At 52.9% G+C, this 20,033-nt stretch overlaps 1 protein-coding gene and 1 pseudogene across 1 annotated transcript; both read left to right on the forward strand.

Moving 5' to 3' along the window:
* The first annotated feature begins 2,562 nt into the window (after positions 1–2,562).
* On the forward strand, positions 2,563–2,680 carry LOC111743684 (annotated as a pseudogene).
* Positions 2,681–9,645: 6,965 nt separating this feature from the next.
* Positions 9,646–14,861, forward strand: CUNH20orf85 (chromosome unknown C20orf85 homolog). The gene is made up of 4 exons (XM_011366015.1): positions 9,646–9,713; positions 11,606–11,687; positions 13,057–13,158; positions 14,700–14,861. The coding sequence occupies exons 1-4, from the start codon at positions 9,646–9,648 to the stop codon at positions 14,859–14,861; spliced, it is 414 nt and encodes a 137-aa protein (XP_011364317.1).
* The last annotated feature ends 5,172 nt before the right edge of the window (positions 14,862–20,033 follow it).

Genomic DNA, 20,033 nt, shown 5'->3' on the forward strand with positions numbered 1-20,033 from the left:
CCGGGAGGTAAAAGGCGAAATTGCGCTGGTTCATCCTTTTTCCCCGAGCGAGGAGCGAATGAACACAGAGCAGTGTGACAAGGTCTTAAATACGCGATGAAGTGGCAATGACAGCTGAGTTACAGGCAAATGAAACGCTAGATCATCACAAATCTATAAATCGGGACCGACTCGTCGGGTGGAGCTGGAGGTTTATTTGGTTTAATTTGGTCCAAATGTCGTGGCCGTCTCCGCCCCGGCTCCACGCTTTGTCAGCAGGCTCAGCTCACAGTGCCCCACCCCTACTGGTCACACCTTAGCGGACACTCAGAGTCACCTGTGACGTCCATTTCCCCACTGTGTCCCCTGGACGCCATGCCCTGCACAGGGGCCACTTCCGGGTCTGCCTGCCCACACCTTGACCGTGTCTCCAGGAACCAGCACACCTTCCCGCCTGCCCAGGTGCTGGAGCAGACACGGGGCCCTAGCCCATCAGCTGGCTCATTCTGTCTGCTGTTCATGGTGACCCTGTCACAGAGGGACACATAACCTGTGACAGTCCAGTCAGAATCCTGAGGCTGGAGCAGGAGAAATGGGGAAAGAAAGACCTTTCACCCAACCTGGAGCCTGGAGCCTGGAGTCACAGGCGGCCACCACGAGAGAGAACATGTCTGAGATGAGCCAGCAGGAGGTGCACAGAGCCAGGGGTGGAGGAGGCCAGGACCGATGGCATCGTTCAATCTCCTGGATACAGCCTTACCTGAAGCCTCCGAACCCTTCAAATACGGAAGCTAAACAATTCCTCTTTTTATTCAAACTGATTTGACTTGAATAGCTAACACGTTCAAGTAAAGTCCCAGCTAATACAACCTCCTAATTTCTCCCACATCCCACCGTTTCTGACTCTTCCTCCCCACCCCAAACGCCACTTCTCTGGGCCCAGGCCTGGGCACCCCTTGCTGAGGTATCATTCACAACCTCCCGACTGGTCCGCTGCTTCACAGTTTCTCCCAGGCCAGAGCAGCCTAAACAAAACAGGGCATGGAGCGCCCTGCCCCAGAGCAAAAACTTAGGTCAACGAAAGAAATTCCAAACCTAAAGACAGGTTTAAAGAGTTCATCTGAGCCGGACGAGAGTCAGACCCAGAGGCAAAGTCTCGAAGGACTGAGAAAGTGCTCCAAAGAACAGCAGTTCTGTGGTTTATTTTATGCATCGGAATAGGAGGAGGAGACGAGGGAAGGTGATGTGAAGTCCACCGGTGGGAGAGAAGAGGTTGGCAGAACGCCATGCGGCCATCTCGGGGACGGATGGGAGGGAGAACGCAGACACATGTTTGCTTTACATCAGGAGGCGCAGGACAGCTAACAATACACAGGGCTGACAGAGGGATGCGGACGAAGACGACAATGATGAATGTCAGGTTATCCCATCCCGGTACCCGGCGTTTGCCTCTGCGGGTCCTGAGAAGAGATCATTCTGGCATTGCGACCTGCTCGGTTAGGAATTTTTGTGCCCAGAACATCGCGTGTGGTCACTTGTAGCCACCCACACTTTCAAAGGCTCCTCAGCTAGGACAAAGTCCAAGCTGATCACAGGACATTCAGGGGTCTCGTATTTGTCAGGAGGGCTTTGGGGGTCTCCAGCAGTGGGCTCCCCTTTCTTCTTGGAGGCTCCGAGCAGCCTCTTGTCCAACAGGACCCGCGGCTCCCCCGAGGGCCTGGGAGATCCCACATCAGGAGCCCAGGGTCTCGCCCCACAGTGAACAGCGTCAAGGGGCCCCAAACGCTTCCTGAACTCCATCTTGGCTCTCCCCTCCCCCTCTCTCATTCTCTCTCTCTCTCTCTCCCCTGAACCGCAGAAAAGGACATGGAGGACAGCGGGGCCGACGGCAGACAGCAGCCCCCAGGCCACGTGCCCGGCAGCCTCCAGGATTCCTACGCGTGCTCCCTTCCGAGCCTCTTCGATGATCAGATGGACGGTCAGGAGCTGGGAGCCACGGCAGCTGCTGTTCTTATTAACCAGCTTTAAAAGACCTGGCACATACATAATCACAGCGCTAGCAAATCTCTGAAAAAACAGATATTCCCAACTTAGCCTTCTGGGTTTTATAGAGCCCCCAAGCTTTCATTTAAAATCCATTTTATATGAAGTTATGTAAAAAATGAACAATAGAGCCTCAAAAAGACATCTCCCCAGACACCCAAGTGAAGGATGCTGAAAGATATCAATCCACAAAATCAATTTAGATCAAATATGCAAAGCCCCACTGGGTCCTGTCCCCACGTCCGTGACGGGAGAAGGCCTCTCCCTGACACAGAGGTGGGGACCACGTCTCCTAGCGGCTCGTGTTGCCATTTAGGTCCTGGGTGAGGCTTCGAGCTGCAGAATGGCTAACGACAGCCAAACAAGTATCTGCTGAGGGCCTACTATGTGCCACTGGCCAGTGGCTGGGTCTGGGGGGAGGAATGAGATGTAGACCCTAGACCACCCACACGGGGAGCTCGGTCACGTAGTGGGGCCTTAATACGCATCTGGAAGGCCTTTCACTCCAGCGGGGAGGTGGGGACAGAAAAGGGCGATGCTGGCTACGGCCACGCCACCCTGAACAAGCCCGATCCCGTCTGATCTCGGAAGCTAAGCAGGTCGGGCCTGGTTAGTCCTTGGATGGGAGACCACCTAGGAAGACCAGGTGCTGTAGGCATAAAAAATAAATAAATAAGGGATTGTAAGCTGACAAGGTCTATGCAACCTGTGAGGTCAGCCAAGGGCTGCCTCGCCTAAAAAACAAAAAACAAAAAACGATGCCATTCTTTTCCTTTATAGTCACTAGAGTTGTCCAAAGCGTAACATGGAAGACGACACCTTCCCGACTATCACCATCTAAGAGGCCTAAACGGATACGCTCGGTGGTCCTTCTCCCTGTGCTTTGCTCGCTGATGACTAGCTGCGTCTGGGTCTTGGCTTTCCGTCTTGATAGCCGTGTGACCATGCACAAGTGGCTTAACTTCTCTGATTCTGTGTTTGCCTCTGCAAATTAAGAATGATCACCGTTCCTACGCCATGGGGCTGCTGTGAAGTTGAAATGCAGTGATGCTTAGGAAGTACTTATTAAATAAGTGCTGAATAAATTTCAGCCCTTATCATCGTCATCATCATCATCATCATCATCGTATTGACAGCTGAGCAGGATACACAGCAGCAAGCCCTGCTCCCAGCACAGTAGAGAAAATGAAGCTCTGTAAAGGGACAGCCACGGAGCAGTGCTAACTGGAGTCACGGGGAGACGTGAGGTGTCCCCAGAGCTCGAAGATGGTAATTCTGGTCCCCTGAGCCGCCCCCGCAGCCCCCCAGTGCCACCTCCTTATTTGTCCAGCAGGACTTTTTCTCCCAGCAAGTGTGAGTTGTGGGACGCGCCTGACACACAGGGCACCCCGAGGACCTCCCACTGGCCCCAGCCTAGAGCAACGACTCAGCGAATGCTTGCAGAGTGAACAAATGAACTGTGGCTAAACTGGACCCAGCCCTTAGAAGGAGCTGGGGAACTCGGGGCAGGGGTGGGGGTGGGGGTGGGACAGGATCAAGCAAATTAAGACAAAGACCATTTACTAGAAAGATCTTAGCCACGCAACTTTCTCCTGGGCAGGAAAGTTAGATGAGATTCGAGAGCAAAATGATCTGATCTGTTTTGTTGTAAGAGACAGAAACCCATCACAAACAAAACTGAGTGGGATTTAGTGATTCCACTAACTGGAAAACCAGGGCAAGTGGCCTCAGGAGGATGCAGACATTCAGATCATCATTGGATCCCCCTTTCTCTCACTCGCTTTCACTCTCTCTCTCTCTCTCTCTCACACACACACATGCGCACGCACACACACACACACACACACTAGCCTGTCGTTCCTATAGCATTTTGGGAGGAGCAGCAGCTGTAGGAGCAGGGAGAGAGGGGATTTGACCCTACATAGCTCTCAGCTTCCCTTACGCCAGCCTAGGGTCAAAAAGAGAGCTCTCGTCACCCCAGCCTGGTGTCTCTCTGCAAAATCCCAGGGAAGGACTCTGATTGGCCTTGCTCGAGTCACATGTCCTTCTGTTGGACCAATCACTGCAGCCAGGAGAATGAAGTCTGGTGATGAGTCAGGCCCGGGACCAGCTGAAGTGGGGCAGTAACATTAAGTGCTACCCAGAACCCCCTCGAGCACAGACGGGGGTGGTCTGCACAAGATTTCAGGAGTGCGACCTTCCTCCCGCTCTCACGAGGTCTCAGCCCTGAACTCCTTGGTGCCCCCAGTTGGCAATGAGAATATCAGAGAACATTTCAGAGGGGCAGTGGGCATGCAGGGGGTCCTATATCATGCCTGAGCCCGGAGACCCTGAGTATTGACTGACAGAGCCACCTAAATGCATTAAGGGCCTCTCACTGAACTCAGGATAAAGTTCAATGTCCCCGCATCAGCCTGCCAGGCCTGCCAGGCCCAGCCCCCGAGAGATCCTCTGCTGTGTCCGGGGATGGCCTCCCTGTATCCGCTTGGGTCCTTGCTCAAATGCCACCTTCCGTGACCACCTGCTGAGAGAGCTCCCTGACCACACACCACCCTCTATGTGATTTTATGACCCTTGTCACCACCCGAAAATCTCCTGGCTTGTCTGTTTCCTGGACTTGGAGCTTCTCGAGGTAGAAACGAGGCCTGTCTTGCCCAGCACAAGGCCCAGCACACAGAAGAGACTCGAGGAAGATCTGTTGGTTGGACGAACGAATGAAGGAATGAGTGAAGGAATGGCCATCCAAAGCCATCCTGACTTAAGTCTCAGCAAATGGAGGATGGGAGCGGTTGGCCGGCTGCCACCATGTGGGTAAATGAGCGAATGTCGGCATCTGACAGAACAACATGGCAGCCAGCCCACTCCTCACCTTCCTACCCCATGATCCACCTTCCCTCCAGACCCGGGCGGCCGGTCCTCTCTGGGCAGTAAAGTCCCCCGCAAGGCCAGTCCAGTTACACAAAACCCTTCGGAGGCGACACCTCCATTGGCAGAGCACGTGCGTTCCTGACCGGGCTCCTCCTCACCCGGATTCCACTGCAGATGCAAATCGTGAAACCCCACAGACGCCCCCTGCTCCCCGGGCGCTAAGCACCTCACGTCACCAAGGCCGGTGACTGCCGCACGCGGAAATCAGTCGGTCACGTCCGAGTTTACTTTTTTCCCCACACATTAGGCTTTCTCACATCCTAAGAGCTGGCACAGGAGAGGCTGGAAAGGAAGGGCCCGGGGAGGGAGCAAGAGCGAGACAGACTGCACCCCCAACCTGATGGGGGGCCTCTAATTGGGGCAATAATTGATAATTAGGCCAAATGGAGCACAAGCCCCGGAGGGCGGCTTCTGGGGTGCTCGGGGAGGGGGCAGCTCTCAGCTCTTTTCTTCTCAATAAGACCCAGAGAATGAAGTTAATTGTTCCTTTAGGTGTACGGAGTGCAGACTATTTATGAAGTAAAAGGAGAAATCGTTTGCTGTGACTAAAGAGAGTGCATAATGGGTGTGAAAAACCAGGACTTTTGAGTTCCCAAAGCTGCAGCTCGGTTATGCCATCAAATGCCTTCCCTGGAAATTGGCACTTTCAGCCCGAGCCTCGGTGGCTTTGTTGTACAGCGGGGACCACCGCCACCCGTGCGGGGAGAAAGGCACACTGGCCGGCAGGAGCCGCTGGCGGCACAAAGCATTCTCTGGTTAAAAGAAAAAAAAAAGTCACGAAATAAAAAAGAAAACTGTTTAAGCTTAAAAACTAGAAAGAAGCAGTTGGCTTCAGTCGTCGACATGTTTTATAAAGCAACAGCAAGATGAAAAAAAAAATTTTTTTTTTCAAACTGTCCCAGAACGCTGAGACAGGGCCAAAAATATTAATATACAGGAACATGGCGAACCTTCTGCAAGCTGTAAATATTTTCTTCGTTTCTCTCGTCCAATCAGCAAGGATGGCAGCCCTTTCTCTCCCTCAGCCCTTCCTGTCTGGAACCTATGCTGAATAACACTTTTGAACAACAACGAAAAAAAGCGTTAGGTGAAGAAATTGTGTCTGTCAGAGGTCTGTGAATTTCTGGATCTGAAAATCATAAGGAAGAGGTTTCCACCCCTGGAACCAGGAGGAAAAAGAAGGATACACATAAAACAAGGAAAACAGAGACCCCCAGAAATAAAAATTAAATAGGATTCCACACTAGCTGAGCATGGTACGTACCAGCGAAGAAATTCACTGGGAGTAGAGTGGTCAGATCAGATGCAGGACGCCAGCTAAATTTGATAAACGACAAATAATTTCTCAGTGTAAGTTTAGTGCATGCAGTAGAAGCGTATGCCAGGAAACTCAGGTTTAACTAGACCCCCTGTGTTTCTACTTGCTGGATCTGGGGCAGGGTCCCGCTGCTCGGCCTGCGGGACGGGGAGTGCGGGCTCAGGCCACGGCTGGTGGAAGCAAGTGCGCCCTTGGGTCAGGAGGAGTCCCTCAGGGAGGTCAGAGAGCCGGTGTCTAGGGTTCTCCACGTGACCTCGGTCCTCCAGCAGCCTCAGTGGCTGACAGCAAAACGGGCCCTGGTACAACTCATAGGTACCACTGTGCCTTATGCCGACATCCCCTCGGAAAATTCAGAACTCAGCTTCTTCCCCAAATAGCATTTGCTGCCGACATTCGCTGCCACAGCCAAGCCCCGGCCACCTAGAAACCATCCAGAGGGACAAAGGTGGCCTTGAGAACCGAGAGAGGGAGACTGGGATCCGTGGCCCCCATCTTCCCGTGGGGTCCCGCCCCTGGGTAAGAGTAAGCGCCTGAGTTTGTGCTAAGATGGGGGGCTTGGGATTTTGTTCAAATCCTTTCTCTTCCACCTATTGTCTGAGTCAGTTTTCCCATCTGCAACACGGTCACAGATGAATCCCTCCTCCATGAAACAAGAATGTAGGGAAGCACCCCGCCAGAGCCGCGATGGCCCGGGGAGCAGCCCCCCCACGAGGGTAACACCGGCTCCTCCCTCACGTCTCAGGAAAGGACTCCTCCGCCTCCCAGGCCGGTCCACCCGCCGGCCACAGCCTCCTTGCCTTCAAAACCGACATCCTCAAGAAGCCGACCACGGTTCCACTCACGGCCCCATCTCTACCTCCCCACGCTGTCCCCCAAGCCTTTGTGCCTTGGGCCAAGGACCCCCCAAGCCAGGACAACCAACATGCTGCCACTGGGGTGACGCTCTACATTATTCTGAGCCTTTTACAGTTGTTCCTCATGGCCTCCTAGGGTCCCGGAGAGGCTGACCAACAGCCCCAAGGTCACTGAGGTGGCACTCAGTGGAGCCAGGACCCCGAAGCCCGTGCACTTGATCTTAATCCTCTACCCACTTACGGTCCTGGAAGCATCCCTCGGGTGCGCCATGCAGATATTTCTGAGGCGAATGGGCAGAACCAGCAAACTCTTATTCATCCTTCAAAACCCAGCTCACTCATCATGGCCTCTGCACGCATCTGCCCCACCATCAATCTCGTGTATCCCGCGGTAACTGCAGGTACCAGGCTGCATTATCATCTGGTTGCATCCATGTCCGCGTCCCTACTCGCCTGGACCCCTGGAGACATGTGCTTGCTTTTCCACATCTACGCCGGCCACGTGTTCCAGGGAACCCCCGCTGCACTGGCCTCCTTGCTGTTCTCCAACACCCCACGCGGGTTCCACCCCAGGACCTTTGACCTGCCCTTCCCGCCTCCATGGAAAACTCCTCCAAGCCCTTTGCATGGGTCCCTCCCTCACCAGCTCTATGCTCAGATGTCCCCTCCTCAGAGGCCCTTCTTAAAATCGTCCCTTAAAAGAGTCCCTTATGCACCCCTCACCTGACTCCGTCACCACCAGCTCCATCCCTGACGGAACAGTCCCCACAGCACCAGCTCTCCCTGGTGTTGTCAGCTGTGAATCTGTTCCCTTGCAGACAGACACGCCAGCCCCAGGAGGACGATGACACTGTCAGTGTGTTCCCTCCTGGATCCCCAGGCGTGGAGGAGGCGCTCAGCAAACATTTGTAGAATGAATGAACCCTCGGTGCCTGGCATATAGAGACACTGAGTAAACAAGTTTATTCTTAATTAATCACTTTAACAGAATCATCTCCGAAGCTTCCCAAAGAAGAAGCAGACGGTCCCTTCCCACCTGACGGATCCTCCCCTCTTCCAAGCCACCCGCTATGCACAGTTCTCCCCAGGACACCTTCCCTCCTGTTGCAGAGATGGCCACTTCAGAGAACAGACCAGAAGGAAAGGCTTGGCCTGCCCGGGCACCTGCCCACCCCATGGCCATCCGGCCTGGCCAGTGACTCGCTCAGCCCTGGGCATAGTGTTACGCATTCACTAATTAACCCATTCAGCCCCAATCCCAGCCCCTGCCAGCCCCCTCACTATGGCGGCCACGGCAGACTTGGGCATCTACCCAGCATTTCCTACAGCCCAGAAGGGATCACACGCCTTGGGTGTAGGGAACGCGTTACAAGGGGGAACGCACCCCCAAACACCCCATAGAGGCACAAATCCATGGGCAAAGGAGGTCAAGGAAAGGGAGGGCGACACGCCAGGGGAAATCACAGGTACCCAGTTGGAAGATGAACACAGCCATGTCCCCAAAGAGTGGCCTTGAGAATTACCAGGGGACAGCTGCTGATCGGCAGGAGCGTGCTCACAGTCCCGCAAGGCTCTGGACACCCGTGTGTCCCATGGCTGTTCAGGCAGAAAAACGACCCCCACCCTGTGCAGTTGATCCACTTACTGTTGTCTCTTAGACCCATTTTTCCAGTTCCGGGCCCATGATACAGTGGTACATGGTACAGTGGAAGCCTTGAGGGTCAATGAGTCAGTCAACAAACACGGATGAAGCTAACGCCCCAACCGTGAGGGATCAGTGCTGAGGGGCATGATGAGTCTGGAGGCGATTTTACCTGTGAGGTTGGTTCGGGGAGGGTTATAAAGGGCGGCTGACAACAGAGGTTCGATCATACGTTGTCCAGAAGCCACGAGCAGCAATAGTCACTATGACACTTTTGTGGTGGCCAAAAAACTCAACCCCAGAGCCGATGGCGGCCGACGGGATACAATGGAAACAAACACACGCGGGCTACTCGCAGCGACGTGGACGAGCCCCTCAAACACGACATAAGGGACACCTGGATGACCGCTCACACAAAGTTCAAACGGCGGCAAAACTAAACTCTGGGGAGAAGTCAGAGGGGCTGGGCCGGAGTGCCCCATTTCGTAATCCTGGCGGCAGTTTGGGGGTGCGTGCCCTGTGACAGAAGCCTTTACGCTTGGGACGCGGGGTTGGCACACTGGTCGCTGTGCATACTTGCATTACAGGTCTCGATTTTACAGGAGGGGGGTGTTAGGTCTTCAGGTTTCCCCCGGGGGAGGAGGGCTGCTGCAGCGGGGGCCAGGCAGGTGGCCAGGCGGGCGGGGGAAGAGCGCAGAGGCGGCAGAGGCTGGCACTGGGCAGGGACGCAGCGAGAGCGCAGCGAGAGCGCAGCGGCCCCACCCCCGCCAGATGCGGCGCCGCCTCCGCGTCCTGCGTTGCTCGGCAACCGGTCTCCCGGGCGACGCGAGACGCTGAGCCAAGGGCTGCAGAGTGTAGGGCAAACCGAGACCTCAGGCCCCATGGCGCAGAAACCCATGGGCACCGAGGCGGCCGAGCGCATGAACTTCGTGGCCCAGGACGCGATCTGGTAACGCCAGGGACCCGGTAACCGGGGGGCTGGGCCGTCCCTACCTGATGCGTGCACACCTGGCGACCTCTGTTTCCCCACCAAGTCCTGGAGGTGGTGAGGGGTCCTTAAGGAGAGGAGGCGGTGACAGTGGCACGAGGGCGACGGGAAAGCCTTTCTCCCTCTGAGCCGCACCACAAAGGCGGGAAAGATTTCCATCTGGCCCTATACCCATCTGCAAAGCTTTGCATGTTGAGAGCGACTAATGTGTTCTTATTTTTTAAGATTTATCAAATTTAAAAAAAAAAGAAACTAAACGAAAATCTTAATCTTTTTTCAATTCGAATGAGAGATACATATGCACTTTATATTGTCTCTTACTTTTCCTGGTTTTTTTTTTTTATGTAATAAGAAATTTTAATTTGAAGAATAGAAATTCTTCACTTTCTACCAGGTTTACGGTCGGCAGACATTTGAAATGGTTGTTTTTATTTGGCATTCTCTCCAGTTGCTAAATATTATGTCACCTCTTTGAAGTTTTAACCAATATAGGAAGTCACTTGTTTAGATGCCACTGAGTAAATTTTAATAACGACAAACCAGAATTGTTTGCCTCTTACATCTCAGTGATCCTTTTTCATCTCTATGACTTTTACCATTTCTCGTAAAGCCTATAGTAGTCATTTCATATTTTTCTTGAAACTGGCTTTGTTTCTCTTGGTAATTTTATTTTTCTAGGAAACTGTATCACTGTTGAAAATGGAAAGCCAGTATTATTTGGCATAAAAGTATACCAGTATCGATGTTTTTTCTATCTTTCTGTAAGTACCCCAATAGGAAAACTACCACAGTAGGATCTGTTCCCCGTGAGCCCTTTCCTCCCTCCTTCATTAGGCAAACTCCTGCTCATCCTTCCAGGCCCAAATCAGATGGTCCTTCCAGTGTTAACAGCAATAGTTAAGCCCTTAGACTATTCTGTCCAACAACCAAAGTGGCCACTGAACACTCGAAACGTGACTGTTTCAAACTGGGATGAGCTGTAAATGTAAAAGAGCAGATTTTGAAGATTTCGTACCAAAAAAAAAAAAGGTGATATTAAGTTCACCTGTTTATTTTTACTTTTCTTAGTGCGGCTACTAGAAAATTTTAAATTATGTGTGTGGCTCGTACTTTGGGCTTGAGTTACATTTCCAGGGGGGACGGACTCTGCTTTAGATGCCCAGTGCCCAGGTCCTGTTGTGATTCCAAAATAGGAAAAGAAACTTGAAAATCAAAATAAATAAATGTTTCATTAGATGTTTGCAAAATCTGACACCCCCACTATTCAACTGCGACTCAACTCAGCTCGTAGGTAACTACGTATAAATTATATTTAACGTGAGGTAAAAGCGGGGTTGGGGTTAGGGTGCGGCAAGTGAGGTGCTGGGGTGCCATAGCTAAGAAAGGTTCGATCTCAAGGCCATGTAAGTGCTGGCTCTGCACTTGCAGGAACCTGAGCGGGCGGCTCCTTAAATTCTGCGCCCCAGTTGCCTCCCTCGCCCCACGCAGGTCTTAAACCTGAGAACGAAGTTACCTGAAACGTGCCTCCTAATGATTTAACACGCGCCCATCACTGTGGGTCACGAGGCCCCCAGAACCAGGAGCCGAGCACCTGGACAGCGCCTCGTGCCGTCCGCCCCGGCCTGTCTCTGCCCCGGGCACCGGCCACCAGCACCTCTGGCTCTGCAGACGTGTGTCTGCTGCACGGCAGTGTAAGGTGCTCGGCGAGAGGGAGTCCGACCCCCTCTCCAGCACAGAGTCGTCATCTGGGGAGTGTGGGTGAAGAGTGCCAAGCCCCCCAACGGCCCTGAGCGGGGGTCGCTCTTCTAACCTTTTCTGAATGTCATCCGGCACTTGGGGACTTTCTTTTTCAGGAGATACCGCCTGAAGGCTGAAAACGAAGCCCGGCAGAACTGGGCCCAGAACTGGGGATTTTTAACAACCCCCCTCGAGGAGGTAAATATAAATTTATGAGCCCAGAGGTTATAGAATCGACCGTTTCCAAGAATAAACGGTTACGAAGTGTGTAATTTGCAAGAATAAAATTAAAGAGCGTGTCACAGGCAAAGACTGCCAACCCTGAAACCTGACGATGCTTCCTTTCCCGAATTTGTCACACACCCACATGTCCTGGGCGCGTCACCCACACCGGCTCATATAACCCGCATGACCACCCCTGGGTCCAGGAGGCTGCTGCTTATGCCCATTTCACTAATCAGGAAATCGAGTTCAAAGGAGTGGCAAGTCACACAGCTAATAAAGACAGGCGCCAAGGGGAGAAGCTGGCCGGACCCGCAGGCCTCAGACTTCCCATCTGTTAAATGGGGGAGCAGTCCTTACCCGCCTCACTGCGTGACTGTGAGGATCCGGGGAAACGACATGGTGACGCAGAGTTAATATATGAGGGCTTCTTAGGAAAATATCTTGGTATGTCCCAAGCGAGATAAGCAACAGAAAAGGGCCAGGCATAATCATTAATAGGGAGTGACGCCAGCAAAGAGACCACGGGCCCCATCCAGACAGAGCCACCATCAGCCCGGCCGCGGCTACCATTCAGAGAAGCCAACTGCACATTCCAGCTGTTCAAGACGGTCCAGACATGTAGATGTTTATACCAAATCTTCTGAGTCTAGAACAGCGGCTCAGATGTATAAAACACCATTCAGGCCCACAAAATGCCCGCGTGGGCTTCAGTGGGATGGTGGCCACCTGTCTGCGACCTTCCAAACTATCTCAGGACAGAAGAGAAGGAAGCCACATTTCTTCGGAGGGATGCTGCATGATTCAAACGTTCATGATTCAAGGCAGCGAAAACTCCGTTTGTAACTCACCCCATCCCACTAGCTATGAAATTACGCTATTCTTAATGAGTTTTTTAGTATTTAGTTATACAATTTGAAATTTTATTCATAAAATGAGTCCTTATTAATGTAATATGTGCAAAAGAGTCTACATTAATATTCTTTATACGTAATTAGATTGGGTTTTTGAAGAGTTCAAAATTGCTTTAAAAATTAAAAGGGAGGGTGGAGCTGGCCCCTCATTGGTCCTGGAAACTCGTTGGCATTTTTTTAAAATTTGAGTCCATAACCTGTAATGTTTCCTCAAATTATTACTGGGGAAAATAAATCAGCAGGCCGCACGCGCAGTCGGCGGGCACAGCGGTTCACCGCGTGCAAGCCCCACTGTGCCCCTGTCTGGCATGTGTGACTGGGGACGAGCCGCCTGGAGTTTCTCAGCTCCGCTCTGGCATCTGGGGGACGATGAAGCGGACGCGCCCGCCGTCTCAGCCCGGGGTTCCCCGTCTCTGGGGGCTGTGTTTCAGCTGATCCAGCATGAAGAGGAAGCCCCCACCCCGAAGCCCAAAATGGAGCTCCCCCAGCGGTTCCGCATCCGGCCAGTGACCCCAGTGGAGAAGTTCATCAAGGTTCGCAAAGCCCTTTTAAATCCCTGGTTTCCTGAGTAAGAAACGGCGTTTGCTGGGGGTACACGAAGCCGGCCACCAAAGGCGAGAACCCAGCTGGCGCCGGGCCCCAGGGAGTCCGGTTTCCATGCCCACTCGCGGGGGACCCATCAGCTATTGTCTGTGCTTCGGGGAGCCGCTGCACCTGGCTCTGCAGAAGCAGAGGGGACACCAAGACCACGAGGGGCTCCACGCAGAGGAGGAGCAAGCACAGGGAGTGGGCGGGAAGGCAGGGCGAGAACCGGCCCTGGCTTTAGATGCAGACGGCTCGGCCGCCCGCCTGTCGTGTGGTCTTGGGCCAGAGCCTTGACCTCTCTGTGTCTCCATCTCCCCTTCGTACAATGGGGTGAATGAAGCACCTACTTCGGGGAATGGCTGTCGACAGTGATGTTTTCATCTCCTTGCCAATCTGGCGGGGTGAAATGTGGCACCCCTGGGTGGTTTTCTACCTCTTTTTTTCTCTTACAAGTTGGAGGGAGACTCGAAAGCTAGTCTGTGTGTCGTCACGGCCCGTCTGGACAGCAGCGTGGAGAACTGTTGCCTTATGGGTAATTCTACCCGTAGCTGGCTCAAGGAAACTTCGTCCCCACTGGCATTTATTAAGCACCTTCCCTGCATGTGGCCTCTCAGGGGAGTGGTTTTAACACTTTGCCGAGAACATATGTTAGGGGGCTTCCTCCACCAGTGGCAGCCAGCCTCCAGGACTGTCCCCTCCCGAACAAGCGCGAACCCGTAACCCCAATGAACAAGCGTGAACCCGTTACCCCAACGAACAAGTGCGAACCCGTAACCCCGACGAACAAGCACGAACCCGTAACCCCGAGCATATTAAACCTCTATCTCGGCTCTTCCCTTAGAACGAATATTCTTCACCGTATTCAAATCGCCCTGTAAGAGCAGAATGGACGATTATTTCAAATGGAGAGGGGGAAACTGCCTATAAACATTTACTCTCATTTTCCAAAGATTTCAAGAAAATCCAAGGCACTGAATGGAATCGTGTTCTTTTATTTCAGACAGAATCTCATTTTCCTTTCGGTTTTTAATTAAATTCCATGGCTTTTCGTTCCTGTGGTCTCTGTAGTCTGGGTGGCTGTGCGTGGACATATCGTGAAGCCTTCTCATCGAAACAGGGAGATTTGTAACTGCCAGGATCCCATCTGACGATATTGTCGTGTATTTTATAAAGGCCTGTGTGAACTGTAGCATTTGATATTTCTGCACCTTACTTTTCTTTCCCCTTGAGGCTCTTTTAGCAAATGAAAATTATTTTACCAGCCGCTGAGAGTCGGTGGGTTCATCGCTAGGAGACGGAGAAACGAGCGTTACTTCCAGGACGTGAGCCGCAGGCTGCAGCTGGCTGGGATGTGCACCTTACGGAGGGACCCTGGCTTGGCTTTCTGTCTTCTCCACACCAGGCCTCACGTGCTGGTCCTGACGCCGCCGTAGACACACCTCGTGTCCCTGTGGCCTAAGGTGACAAAGCCCCTGCGTTTCCATTCCAGGTACTCCCGTCCCCCCCGGTCCCAAAGACGACCCAGGGCTTCATCGGCTGGAGATCGGGGGTGCCGGGCCTGAACAAGTGTCTGGAGCATGACTACGAGATCAGGAGCTGCAAGGGGGCGTACGCCAAAGAGCTCGGCTGGCCGGAGCAGGGCATCCACTGAGCCCGGAACGGGGCAGCGCAGGGTGGCCCGCCAGGCGCTGGAGCCCGTGCCCGGGAATGGAAGAGCCCCCCCCGTCCCTTTGAGGACCCATCCCCCCCCCCCCGCCCCGACACTCGCTTATGGGATATTGCACGGGACAGAGAATAGCCCTCTGACGCTTTCGGTTCGTCAGCGCCCCCCTTCCGGAACCTTCTCCTAACACACTCATTCTTGGCTAATGTAATAGATAAGGCAAACCTGGCTCTCTGGGTCTTTTTTGTTTTGTTTTGTTTTTCCGGAACCTTCTCCTAACACACTCATTCTTGGCTAATGTAATAGATAAGGCAAACCTGGCTCTCTGGGTCTTTTTTGTTTTGTTTTGTTTTGATACCTTTGGAAATTTCTAGATATGGCTCTTTTTTATGTGATTTAATTTTTTAAATATTCGTCTCAGCCCTTTAATGTCACTTTCGACCCCGCCTCTCCCCACCCCGGCTCATAATGAGATCGCCGACCAGGCGTCTCTGTGCCCACACACCCCTGGGCCCACTTTTCTGGAGGAACAAAGCACTTTGAGGACCCCTGACTGTCCTTCCCCAGGAGATTTGCAGCTTTAAAGGCAGAAATGAACCCCCGATTTGCCACTGAGAGTAGGTTTCCGGGAGCGGACGGGCTGCTCCCCATGGGCTCGATACGAAACCACCTCACCTGCCCGGCCACCCTGCCCGGCCACCCAACCCCCGACCCCCCGCAGCACCCGCAGCAGCCAGGCCTGCCATCCGGGCCATTTCCCTCCCGCTCTGGACATCCGACATAAGCTCCTTGGTCACTGCCTGACCCTGAGGTGTCCCTCCAGGTCCTACGAAGGAAGGGAGGTGGGGCCTGGGGTGTCTGGCTGACCAAAGAGCACCAGGAGGAAACACCGCATGCCCGTGGGCCCCGCCTGCGGGTCCCCGAGGAGGAGCAGGACGCAGAGTTCGCAGGCGGCCTGAGGAAGCCGCTTTGTGTCTGTCTGAGCAGCGGAGGGTGGCGCTTTCGTCACACGGGGAGCGGGCCAGGCAGGAGCGCCGCACTCAGCTACCTGCCCTCCTCAGAGACACCTTCCCTCCTCCCTTCACTTGATCGGGTGGCTCTGCTCATGGGATGGGGTCCTCCCTCTGCGGCTCGACTGTGGCCTGAGGGGGCTTCTACCCGGCGGAACCCACTTATAAGGCCCAAACCTTCCTGTTCACCTTCCTGTCTGGATGAAGGTGGACGTGCTTTGCCGATCCAGGAATTCTCTCCAGAACCTTCCCCTGAGCCTGAACACTGGCCTCCTCTAGCACTCTTCTAAAGGGACTCTGTGACGGCGCAGACACCAAACACCGGGGGACAGAGCTTCTCCTGAATCTGGGCTGTCCCCTGCAAGCTCTGGGCTTGGGGTCTCTAAACCCAGAAGACCCCTGATGGACGAGCTGTTCTGGCCTGGGACATTGATCTCTGTAAAGTCTGCAGGATGTGGTGCCAGTGACCAGCCTTCCTCTGGGAGGACTGGCTGCAGGCACCTTCTGAGCCAGCCACTCTCCACTGAGAACAGAGCCACAGAGCCACACCTCCTCCCAGTCATCCAGTCGGTTCTCTGTCCCCTCACTGCCCAGAGAGAAAAACTCAGGTTCCCATGGGCTTCCCAGACTGCAAGAGTCAGAATGCAAGAGAAACAGCCCTTCACGGAGCCTTGTCATTCCCCTGAGCATGTGCCCACACTCATCACGTGCCACGCAAGCCACATGAGCCACAGACACCAAGAGATCCCACGGTCATCACTGCTGACATCCCACCTGCCGCCCATTTAAAGGAGAAATGTCACAGCTCTTTAGATTCTGGGGGCGGGTGGGGGGCGCGGAGGAGGAACCAGGTATTATAGTTTGAATCGTGTCCCCAAAAAAGATATGCTGAAGCTCTACCCTCCAGGATCTGTGAACGAGACCTGATTTAGGACTAGGGTCACTGCAGATAGAATTACTGAAATGAACATGTGGTCATACTGGGGTAGGGTGGACCCTTAATCCAACAGGACCGGTGTCCTTCTAAGAGGAGAGACACTCACACAGACACGAACGCAGACACACAGGGAGACAGCCATGTGATGATGGAGGCAGAAACTGGAGTGAAGCATCCATAAGCCAGGGAACACCAACAATTGCTGACAAACCACCAGACGCCAAGAAGAGGCCGGGAAGGAGGCTGCCCCACGGGTTGCAGAGGGAACGTGGCTCCGCTGACGCCTTGATTTGGGACGTCAGGAATCTAGAACCATGAGAGAATAAACGGCCGTTGCTCTGAGCCGTGTGGCTTGCAGTCCTTCGGTGTGGCAGCCCAGGAGACTAGTAGAGCACTGAATACATGCTGCCTCCTCGTCTCCTCCCCTACTCAGAAAACACCCTCCTCCGAGCATGTGTCTGTCTTTCATTAGCCTTGACCCAGGCTGTGTCAACTCGAGACCAGGTCACGTGGCCCGTTCAACTCCAGAGATGCTCCCAGTCACCCAGATGTTTAGCCTGATGGAGACAAAACAACGGATGCTTGGCCAAGCCCATCGCTTTTGAATCCCAACGTTGTGGCTTCTTGGTCATCGCTGCAGGCAAGGCATTTACCCTTGAAGAAACCCACGTCCCTCATTGTGATCAGATGCCTCCCTCACGGCTGAGCAGAGCGGCCAGAAAGAGCGATTGCGGGGTGGGTACCAGCTTCATCTCGGCCCCACCAGGGTCGAATTTCTACCCGAATGCCATGCGAGAAGCAGCACACGCCCGTGGTCTGGGGCGAGCTTCTGACGCCGGGAGTTGCTTTTTGTTCTAATTCCTGATCCCGAAATGAATCCGAGAGCCATCTTCCAACATCTGTGTGCCCACAACCATTTGGCAGGAAAAAAGATGGGATCCCTCGACCCTTCTTGACCTCAGGCCTGGACAGGAATAAGACTCTTCTGAAACTTGATGCTGGGGTGACTTGAATTCTTACTCTAACTTACTCATCTGTGCCGACCAGCAGCCCTGACTTCAGGTCTGCAGATATGACTGACGAAGGGACCAGGCGGGGCTGAGCGAACAGCCGAACCTTCTGGAAGACCGGAAGTCTCGCTCGTAAAGGTTTCCAAAGCTGCCCTGCCCATCACGTCCACGGCGTGCCAGCGGAGGAAACAGGAACATCGTACCCACGTCAGCTCCTCAGGGCTCTCAGATAAACCCCGTGGTGGGAATGTAAATGGTGCGGTTTCTCAAAAAATTAAAAATAGAACTATCACACGACCCACAATTCCATTTCTGGGTGTACACCCAAAGGAAAGGAAATCTCTATGTCAAAGAGATATCTGCACCCCCGTGTTCATTGTAGTATTATTTACTACTATAGCCAAGCTATGCACACAAGTGTGGTGTATATATGCAATGGAATACTATTCAGCCATGAAAAAGGAAATCTTGCCACTTGCAGGAAAATGGATGGACCTTGAAGGTATTATGCTGAGTGAAGCGATTCAGACAGAGAAAGGCAAATGCTGAATAATCTCACTCATATGTGAAATCTAAAACAACAACAACAAAAATCCAAAAAACTCATAGAAACAGAGAACAGACTGGTGGTTGTCAGAGGCGGGGGGCGGGACGAATGGGCTGAAAGGGTCAAAAGGTACAAACTTCCAGTCATAAGACCAGGAAGTTCTGGGGATGTCACGTATAGCATGGTGACCGTCCGTTTTGAAATATCTTTTTAAAAAACTGAGAGACTCAAATCCAAGTCTGGAGATGCACTCGTCCTTGGACAGTGAGCAGATATGTGCTTTTCAATTTCTAGGAAACTATTTGATGCTTTTTGCTACCCTTTAAATAAAAAGAAACTTACTCCAAGTTTGTGTATATGTGTTTAACACCCCTTGGAACTACTACTTAAAACACTGAAGTACAGATTCCTTCTCATTCTTGTCATACGCAGTGGGTCAGGTTTCATAAGCTCACCAACATCTCAGAAACCTCAGTTACTGGGGTTTTTTTTTCTGCCTCTGATAATTTATTCACCAACTAACCACATATGTGTTTCTATTTTAAAAAAATTAAAATGAAGCAACATTTCTGCAGGTATCAAATTACATCACCGTGCCCCTTCCCCCCGCCCCCACCAGACCCCCTGGTCTGACCTCGGTAACCTGGGCTGCACTTGAGGCTCATAACAGCACAGGAGTCCAGTCCATGGCCTCGGTGGAGAATCGAAGTGGACAACGCTGAGGATTCAATGACCCCAGACCATTTCAAACTTGACATTTAATATACGGATAGCAGCCTCTCCATGGACGTTTAGATGGGCTCATAAATGTCACCGCACAACGTAAAATGCCACCGCATTCCCAAGGCCGAGATGAGGCTGGCGAGCCTGTGTGCATGCCGCTGAAGCACGTCCCAGCAATGGACCTCCAGGTGGGCCTCGCTCTAGATGAGTGGCCTCTGAAAGGACGCAGAGCATCGTGGCATTGGGGACTCAGAATGGATTGTCATGAGTGCATCTCAGACCAAGACAAATTAGAAAAGCCTAGCTTGAAATATAAGAAAACGACATGATAGAATACAACTATCAGAAAACACAAGGCCTGCTCTTAAACATTCAAACGCACCCAAGTAAACCGTCCAAACGGACACTGGACTTCAAGCCTCGGGCGACAGGTGTCTGAGAATTTAGGACTTTGTAGATTTTTAGAAAGTACATCTACTGTATATTACATAGTCTTTCTGGCAAGGTCTGGGGCAGCCCCGCGAAATTAAATCCATGAACGTTTTTGTAGCAGAACATAAGAATATTCACACTCAATGGAATTAAGACTCTAAGGAGCCACTTACCCTTTTGGTTCAGGTTTTGCCACCAAACGTGCGATGGGTAGTCCCTCCCCTTGTGTGTGGGCGGCACCTAGTGACTCTTCCAACGAGGAGAATGTGACGGAAGTGACCGAAGGCCGTGACCTCCACCTTGCGGCTAGCTCTCCTCCCCTCTCCCGCCCCCGTTCTCCCCCTCCCTCTGACGAAGCCAGAGCTGCGTCATGAGATGCTCTGAGGAGGTGTCCACGTGACAAGGAGCTGAGGGACACCACGCCCAACAGCTCGTGAGGACCTGAGTGAGGTCTTGAGCTGACAGCCCCACAGGCAGCTGAATCCCGCCAGCACCTCGTGG

This window comes from Pteropus vampyrus, unplaced genomic scaffold, assembly GCF_000151845.1.
Source record: "Pteropus vampyrus isolate Shadow unplaced genomic scaffold, Pvam_2.0 Scaffold118, whole genome shotgun sequence".
NCBI lineage: Eukaryota > Metazoa > Chordata > Mammalia > Chiroptera > Pteropodidae > Pteropus > Pteropus vampyrus.